General features: G+C 36.0%; 1 protein-coding gene across 1 annotated transcript; it reads right to left on the reverse strand.

Annotated features, from left to right (window-relative positions):
- Window positions 1-5,900: 5,900 nt before the first annotated feature.
- LOC122306260 lies at window positions 5,901-8,261 on the reverse strand. Its single transcript, XM_043118693.1, has 3 exons — window positions 8,031-8,261; window positions 7,795-7,910; window positions 5,901-6,673 (listed from the first exon to the last, which is right to left on the reverse strand). The coding sequence occupies exons 1-3, from the start codon at window positions 8,259-8,261 to the stop codon at window positions 6,205-6,207; spliced, it is 816 nt and encodes a 271-aa protein (XP_042974627.1). The 3' UTR covers window positions 5,901-6,204.
- Window positions 8,262-9,800: the final 1,539 nt, after the last annotated feature.

Genomic DNA, 9,800 nt, shown 5'->3' on the forward strand with positions numbered 1-9,800 from the left:
TACATTTTGTATATTTTTTTAATTTTATGAAATTAGTATTTCTGATCTGTATGTTGAATTTAAATAAAAAATGTTCGAACATTAGTTCACATTCGAACCAACGTTTGAACATAATTACACAAAATTACGACATAATGTTCGAATGTACTCACCCTCAAACGAACAAAACGCTCGAATGCTTAAACGATTAACATTCCAACAAACCTCCGCACGTACCACTTGTGTTCGAAAGCTTGTTCGTTAACATTCGAACTAACGTTCGAACGTTATATCCACTACGTTCAAATATTGGTCCGTTAACGTTTGAACATAAATTCGAACGTATATTGTAGTTAATGTTCAGATGTATAAACGTTCGAATGTAAATATGATACGTTCGAACAATAATCAACAAATGTCAACTCCTGTCGTTCGAATGTCAATCAGTTGGGTTGACGTTTGAATGTTCGGTTGTACGTTTGAATGTTACATCAAACGGAATACCTTCAACCGTCACTAAAAATATTATTGGTGACGGTTGAATAGTAAACTGTCATCACTTATTTTATGTGACGCACATTAGATGATAGTCGTGGTGACGGTTTAAATGTCTTTAGTGATGTTTTGGTCATTTTTTTATAACAGTTTCCTCTATCACAAAAGATAAATTGTGTTGTTGTGTTATTATATATAAAAGATAAACTGTAAGTAAATAAATGCTCCCAAGAAGGAAATCATGAATGCCCCCTAGTAAATAAAAAGAACCAATATAAGTAAGAGGACTTAAGAAATTAAATTAACAATGTTGTATTAATTGTGTGGTTGTTAAATACTTTAAAAACAAAATGGAACTAATATGGTTAAGAAATAATTAGTTTATAAAGAAGACAGAGAGTGGATATATGAAAAATTTAATAGCATATATTTTTCTATTAAAAAATTCTATGTACAGTTATTTTTACGTATTTTTTGTATATTTTACTAATGTAATTAGTTACATCATTTTTTAAAAATAGAAAATAACTGCTTTGGCCAATTATATTAGTGAAGTACACAAAAATGATTGTATGTAGCAGAACTCTTTTTCTATATATATAGGGGAAGTTTCTAATTAATTAATTTCTATGACAAAGCAGTTTTTAGATAAATTTACAAAAAACATATTCTTAAAATTTTGAGATAGAGAAATTGGTAAGAAATTTGAGAGGACTAGATTGTTATATATGGTAACCAAGTTAATGGTGAGTATAAGGTGCATAATAATTGGTCATTAAATGGGATTTAATAGACATTTATGATACACATTATAGTCATAATTAATCAAGTTTATTGCATTTTTTAAGAAGTGCACAGTATCCCATAACTTTTATCAAAAAATTTATGTGCAATCGCTTTTATATATTTTTTGCATACTCTATTAATTTGATTGGCTGCATCATTTTTTTTTTTAATATAATAACTTCTATCTATTTTCAGTGTAACGTGGGAAGGCCCGTTCTTTCTACCTTGAGCGATCCTTTTATTTATCTTGGGATATCCTTTTGTGTCCTAGCTAGTTTAAAAGTTTGTGAATACCTTGAAAGAATTTTCGTCCCCCTTAATTCCAAGTATTGATGGGATGCTCATATTGATTTGGGTAAATAGAGTTTTATATTCTTGTGTCTTGACCTTTGGATTTTAGTGAACGTTATATGTATTACATGATGCTATTTCTCAATTATCTTTAGTGTATCCAAAAGTAGGGGAGTAACAGTAGCAGCATGTTACAGGTGAGCTAGTACTCGTTGATGGAATTTTAAGTACTGCTTGACACATAAAAGTATAAAATCTCTTACATGTCACATTTTAAACTCTAAAAATTCATTCTATAAGTGGTTGAAAAATGAGATCAGTATCAAAGAAGTGACAAAACAAGCACAAAAAATGCAGAGAATCTAACTTGTTTGCCTTGCAAGAATGCAGCTGTCCCAAATCACAAAACCAAGTGCAACTGCACACGGCCTTTTATCTCTCGCTTCTTGAAGCCGAAAAGGCAAATAAAAAAGAAACCGATTGTGTCCTTTACGAATAGGTGGGTTGGATATGTGACGTCCCGACTCAGACATGTAGAGTCGTGACATTATGATAATGACAACCCGGGTCATGCACCCCAACGAACGTGTTCAAGTGTTTGCAACATGCAAAATATGTACAACAAAAGTCATAGTGGATGATTAAAAGTTAGCTAACTAAATACCAGAAATGTAAATACACGTATATCAAAATAAAAGTACCCTAAAAAATTATACAGTAATCTGATAAAATATAATACGACAAAACACATAATAGAAGTGGGAAACGAATCTCATAATCCCAAGTGACTACATGTCACTCCTTTGGTGGAGTAGATCCCTCTAGCTCAACATCTTCATTTGCATCAAAATCTATAGTACCATAAAACGGTACGGTAGGGTATATTATGAGTCTCAATAAGTAACCAACCAAACAACCCAAGAGATAAAAAAATATATTCATGCAACCAACATGCATGCATATACCAGATGAAACATGTATGAGATCCAAAACCATTATCTCCCAAAAAATGATTATTTTCCAATGCACGCCAAAATTCCATTTGGCCCAAAAACAAATCCATTAAAATAATTACCCGCCATTTTCCCATAAAATTTCCCAATATAAAATCCACCATTTTTTCAAAAAATAGTTCACATATCCATTAATCATGAACCTGTCATTTTCTCAAAAAATGGCTCATTAACCAATTATCAACTCATTGTAGGGAGGAATCATAGGCGAGACTTTACCACCATCCCTACCGCATGCACCATAGGCGTGAATCACAAGCGGGATTACCACCATCCCTGCTTATCATCATCCCTACAGCTCCCATTGTAGGCGAGAATCGTAGGTGAGAATCGTAGGTGAGACTACCATCATCCCTGCTAATTATCACCATCCTTACCGTGTGTACCGTAGGCGAGAATCACAGGTAGGACTCTATCATTGTCCCTACTTATCACCATCCCTACAGTTCCTTTCCACCAAGGGGTACCTATCAGAGCACTGCAGGCAGGAATCATAGACAGGACTCTACCACCATCCCTATTTACCACCATCCTTACAATTCTTTTTTTTTTTCTTTCTCTCAATCCTTTCATTTTATTCATTACAACCATACCGAAAATCTTCTCTCACATGAAAACTCAGTTTTCATTTACAACACAGGAATATGCATGCTATAAACTATGGCCGTGGGTATCAAAATGCCAAATTTTGAACGGGAACAAATGAAGACTTGTGATGGCTAGGGAAGGTTTAAAAATTGTTGGTGAAGCTAAAGTGGCGGTGGTTGGTTGTGGGTGGCGGTGTGGACAGTTGTTGGAGGCCAAAATATCCAAATTGGAAAATGAGCTAGAGGTGCTTCAACAGTGGCGGATCGGAGCTAAGGTTGGGTGGTTTAGGTAGCTGAAGGGTCGACGGTAGTGTGCTGAAACGATGGTGGCCAACGGTGGCCCTGGAAAGAATGGGTGCTGAAAATGGAGGGGGAATGTTGCCTACCAAAGGGGAAGAGAATGGGAGGGGTTGTGATGGCAATGGGCAACAGGCACCGCATGGCGATGCAAAAACACACAATCTGAATGGGTTTCACATAGTCCACGGGGAAGAGAGAGAGTGTGTGTGTGGCGAAGGGAGGCTGGGATGGGGGAGGTTGCCAATGTGGGGGGAGGAAATTGGGCTAGGCGGTGGTGCACGACGACGCTATGTGTGGAGAGAGAGACACATACGGGAGGGTGAGGGATAGGGGTTGCACGGGAGAACAAGGGAGGAGAGAAAAGAAGAGAAAAAGAAAGGAGAAAAATGAAAGAAAAAGGAAAAAGGAAAAGGAAAAGGAAAAAGGAAGGAAAAAAATTGAGATCTAGTTTTTTCATCTTGGATCTCAAAACTGATCAAACGAAAAGTTTTTAAAACAATAAGTTAAATTAAAAATACAGTAACTAAATAAAATGAAATAGTAAATCCAACAATAAAACAATTTAAAATAAAGAACAATTTAAATAATAAATAACAATTAATAACAAGAGAAACACATTGAAATAAATTTCACCACTTAAAAAAAAATCATAAAATAATATAACAAAACTCATATAAATTTTAAAACAAGAGGACCAATAATAAAATAAATTAAATAAATAATTAATTAAAATATATGTAAATATGGGGATCACATGATATATATCAGAGCATACCTAGGCACATTGTCATAAAAAAATGGAATAGAGAGCATTTCGGGCTAATCTAGATAGGCTGGGGAAGTTTCGATAGCAATAAGAATTAATGTAGGAACATTTAAACAGAGATAAGGTCTTATGGAAACAGGAATCGAGGGAAACATGGCTCACAAGTAGCAATCTTAACTAGGACATTATCAGAAGACGTTGCCATGCAAATATCGACTTGAGCAAATTGGACACTAAATAAATCAGCCAACCAGATAGAGTGGCTCTGCACCATCCTGTGAGAGTACAATGTCAAAGATAACTCATTCCAGATGGGATCCACAAAAGGCCTCCAGACGGCTAGATGGTATTATTATTAATTACCTTGTTCTATTAACACTATTGAAAGATTTTCAGTGATGTGATAGTGTAAAATCTACTTAATTATGTTTTTACTTCCCTAGTTTGTGTAGGTTCTATTCATTTATATAGAAGTTTCAAGGAAAATACTTTAACCATAAAATAGATTATATAAAAATAATTTTACAAATTGACGTGATTTAATATGATTCGTTAGATTATAAAATTACTTTCATAAAAAACTGTCCAATATAAAGCCGGCCTACATAGTGGGCTATTTTGACCAATCAACTCCTTGGGGGTCTAAGCTGTAAATTACGAATACTTGAGGGGGAGAACCCCCTATTGAATACCCTAAGATTTTTTTTCAAGCTTCATGGATATACAAGAGCATCGTGGACTGAAAATTAGACATAATCAGACAAGGTGTATGCCATGGTATACGGGATGGAAGATCATCGGGCAAACCAGTCATGGATACTAAGTCTAAAAAATCATATACCCCAGCAGGCTTCTTATTTAGAAATCCAACATCCAAACGTTGGAGTAGCAAATTAACTTCATAAAAATGAGCCTTGATGATGGGACGAAAGTCCAAAGTCAAACATGCCTTCGATAATGAATTGCCCAATACCATCCTTAGAATTCACATTCCACGAGAGCCAATTAAGGATGAAGTGAGATGGATACCAAGCAAAAAAAGGGGACTTCGCAATGAAGGAAATGCAATTTCCCCTTTGTGGAGCACCTTAGAGACCTTAGAACACCTATTCCTCGGTTGTTATTTTTCAAGAGTACTATGAAGAGAATCCCCATGGCCGATTAATATATGAATGTTCGCGACTAACTCCATTGTAGAGTGAATCAGGATTATTGCGAACCTTATCTTTTAACTTAATATCCAAACTTCAGATCCTAATTAATTATTTTCTATTGTTTATCATCATTTTAATAGGTATAATAACTTGGGGTTTGAGGAATATGAAGTTCCACAATCAAAAGAGGTTCCCATGCAATACGTTGACTCGAAAGTTTTAGTGAAAACTAGCTATATGGACCAGGCCATAAGGAAATTTGGCAAAATACTCTACAATTGAAGATGTTTAGCTGTTGTGTGCGGTGACAACGAAAAACATGCAGTTTGGAACACTTCAAGCCACACGAATAACCCAAGCGATGGGAAGCCAATTAAAGAGGCATTAGTGACAGTTATATAAGCAAGGAGACGAGGTATGGACAAATTAATCTTTCAAGGAGACTCTGTAGATGTCATAAGAGTCATACAAAATGATCGGCTCACTTTGAATTGGAGAATCTACCCAATTATCAAAGATATCCTTTGGACATTGATGGAACCAAAAAGCTGCTGGAGAGCCACACAGACCCAAAGAAGTGCCGGTCAATATAGTAATCCCCCTTGATTTACTACTCTTTGTATTTAGGAACGTCCAGGCTTTTACTTTTGCCCACACGAGAACATAGAGCTAGCATAATTGAATGCCATAACAAAAAATAAAGAGTATAAAATCTAAAATCTCATGCGGAGGATTTATATTAAAGAGAAAGTAGGGCCAAAGTACTTTAATTTCATAGGCTTATTTATTGTAAAGCAAAAACAAACAAGAACCATCCCTCTATAATCTTTGCCTCAGATTTTTTTTGGTTCCCACAGATACTTGCGTCGGTATTCTTCATGTTTAATACTATAAAGGTAAATCCCATCCTCTAGAGCTTTCCACCAGCAATCTGAAGGGCCACAGTCATTATTGATGAACCTCTTATCTGCAGCAACAAATGCATCGAAGACTTTATCTCCACCCGACCACCACAAGCGGCAGAAGAAAAGTGTGCTGCCAATAAAGTTGACATGAAAATGCCACTCAAAATCCCCATGAACAGGGATTTGCTGGATGCCAAGATCGTCATCTTTGGATTTACAATGAGCTCCTAGGGTTTCGTTTTGGAACCCATTTATAATGTGAACGTGATACTTGGGAATCAATGAAGGGGTGACCAATGATTGACCCATGCAGAGAGTCAAGACCATAAACAATTTAAAACTGTGCAAAGGACTCATCATATTTCCTTTTGCTTGATTTTGTAATTGACTAAGGTCTCTATTGTATAAATAGAGATATAGTACTGTAAGTAAATAAATGCTTCTAAGAAGGAAATGAATGCCCTCTAGTAAATGACAAGGACAAAATAAGTAAGAGATCCTAAGAAATATAATTAGCTATGTTGTATTGTCATGTTGTGGTTAAAGACTTGAAAAAGAAAATGGAACTAATATGGATTTTTCTTTATATATATAAGGAAGTTTCTAATTATTTACTATGATACAAAGCAAATTAATTAGGTAACTTTACAAAAAAAAAAAGTATTTTCTGAAAATTTTGAGATTAAGTAATTGGTAGGAAATTTGAGAGGACTAGATTGTTTATGTATATATGGTAACCCAATTAATGTTGACCATAATGTGCATCATAATTGGTCATTGATTGGGATTTAATGGACATTTATGATGCACCTTATAGTCAAAATTAATCAGGTTTAATATAATTTTTTACAAAGTGCACGGTACCCCATAGTTTTATTAATAACACTCATTTAACGGCGGAGAAATGTTGTGATTACAGGTGACTATCATTTTCACGATACCCATTTACTCCAAGCAGTTTAGGTCATTCCTCTACTAATGTTTCAGCCCATCAAACTTGCTTACTCTCAACTGCTACATGGTAGGGAGAATTTCCTCTGATGTCAAATCCTTCAACAATAGGTGTCTCATTCATTCTAGATTTGAGTCCATCTTTGTGGAATCTTCCACGCCTTTTGAATTTGACTTGCTACTTGGTGCAACATTGACTAAGTTCGCCTTTTTCGAGTGATACTTGATTTCACACCAGTAGTAAGTGATGGTTTCCAACTATCTTTGTTGACTCATATTGAGATTCTTTTGGGAAGAGGTGTCTTAAACTCCTATAGTCTGTGTACAACTCGCACTCTCTACCGTACAGGTAGTGTTGCCAAATCTTCAAGGCAAACACTACAGCTGCTAGTTCCATGTCGTGACTAGAGTAGTTCTTCTCATGGTCCTTCAATTGCTTAGACATGTAAGCCACTACCCTTCCTTCTTGCACTTGGATGCAACCTAATCCATACATTGACATGTCGCTAAACACTACAAAACGGTTTGTGAGGCTTGGGTAAGGCTAAGACAGGGGTCATAGTTAACCTCCGTTTCAATTCCTCGAAATTGCTCTCACACTTATCAATCCAAATGAAATTAAAATTCTTCTTGATTAATTCTGTGAGAGGATTGGATAACCTAGAAAACCCTTTCACAAACCTCTGACAATAACCAACCAAACACAAGAAACTTCTAACCTCATGCACCAAGGTTTGACGTTGCCATACCATTACTGTCTTGATCTTGCTCTGGTCGACTGTGATTCATTCCTTGGATATCACATGACCAAAGAACCTCACTTCCTTTAACCAGAACTCACACTTGATACATATGAACAATTGATGGTCCTTGAGCTCTCCGAATACTAATCTCAAATGACCCTCATGAAGGCCTTTGGCATTCGTGGAATACACTAGTATATCTTCTATAAACACTACTACAAATAAATCCAGGAATGACCATAACATCTTATTCATAATGTCCATAAAATTTGTTTGGGCGTTGAAATACATCATGTTAAACTCAAAATGACCATACCTCGTCTGGAAAGCTGTCTTTGGTATATCACATTCCTTGATCCTCAATTGGTGATACCCTGACCTAAGGTCAATCCTTAAAAATACCGCAGCTCCTTGCAGTTGATCAAATAAATCATATATCGTCGGTAGTGGATATTTAATTTTTTTTAACCTTATTCAGTTCTCGGTCATCTATACACATCCTAAGGGTTCCATGCTTCTTTTTAACAAATAGCACTAGTGCTCCCCAAGGTGATCAGATAATAAGTCTGATAAACCATTTTGTCAACAACTATTGTAGTTGGCTCTTCAACTTGGTTGGAGCCATCCTATAAGCTGTTTTATGCACTAGAACTGTCCCTAGTTTTAATTCAATTAAGAACTCAACTTCTCTAGAGGGTATAGTCTATTCATCGAACACTTTCGGCAATTCACTTAACAGGTATACTCTCTATCTCCTTAGATTCTTACTCCTCAAGTATGAGATGTACAAAGTAGGCTTCAGCCCCACTCGCCAACTCATTCTTGGCTTGCAATAAGGTAATCATTCCCAGCATTGGTTCCAACTTACTTCCGTGGAAAATTCTATCTCCCATTCTAGGCATGTGGAACATTATCATCATTTGCCAGCAATCTATACTCACAAAGTGCCTAAACAACTAGTCTATGCCTAAAATGACATTGAATCCCAACAAATCAAACACTATTAGATTTGCTTCCATAATAACTCTATCTATTTCTAAAGGGCATTCTATAATGATTCTGGGGGCAAAGCACCATTCTCTATTGGGTAACATCATCGAGACTCCTTGCCACGTCAAGCCGCTTGAGGAATAACCATCCTTGAGAATGCAACAAACACAAATGACCAGGATGCACCTGAGTCAAATACTAAACTTGAGCAAAAATGCGATATTCTAACTTACCCTGAAATAAAGAATTGACTTACTACTTAATGTTCCTACAAATAAAACTAATCAATTGCAGGTTGAGGTGTCATACATGTGATAACGCCTGCTTCCATGGAGTGTCTTTGTCAATTTCTCCTGGGATGAGGGCATACACTATCACTCGTACTGCCTGTTTGTGATCTCAATGTCGTCCATCATTTCAAATAAAATGTGTGGATTTGTCTATGTGGGTGGTTTCTTGTCTGCAGCAATGGGCATAGAGGGAAAACCCAAAATGCCAGAATAGTACATCCAAAAAAATGCAAAAAATGCCAAAACAAGAAATCCTCCTAACATCATGATATTGTCTAATAAAGGGAAAACCCAAAGCATCTACATGAATAATACCCCTCAGTGATCGTGATAAGCATCACCTGAACCAAAAGTCCAATTGACTCCCTCTTCGCCATGTCTTGCCAAAAAATTTGTCACTTGGTTACCTTTTCTAAATTGATCAACCACTTGAAATTGAATGCCTTCCAATTCTTGAAGAAGATCATCCCAATAATCCCAAAGATACCAGATATTACGATGCCGATTATTCAGCCAGTCCACCACTATCTTTGAATCACACTCCAGAATT

The sequence above is a fragment of the Carya illinoinensis genome, chromosome 4, assembly GCF_018687715.1.
Source record: "Carya illinoinensis cultivar Pawnee chromosome 4, C.illinoinensisPawnee_v1, whole genome shotgun sequence".
NCBI classification, from domain to species: domain Eukaryota; kingdom Viridiplantae; phylum Streptophyta; class Magnoliopsida; order Fagales; family Juglandaceae; genus Carya; species Carya illinoinensis.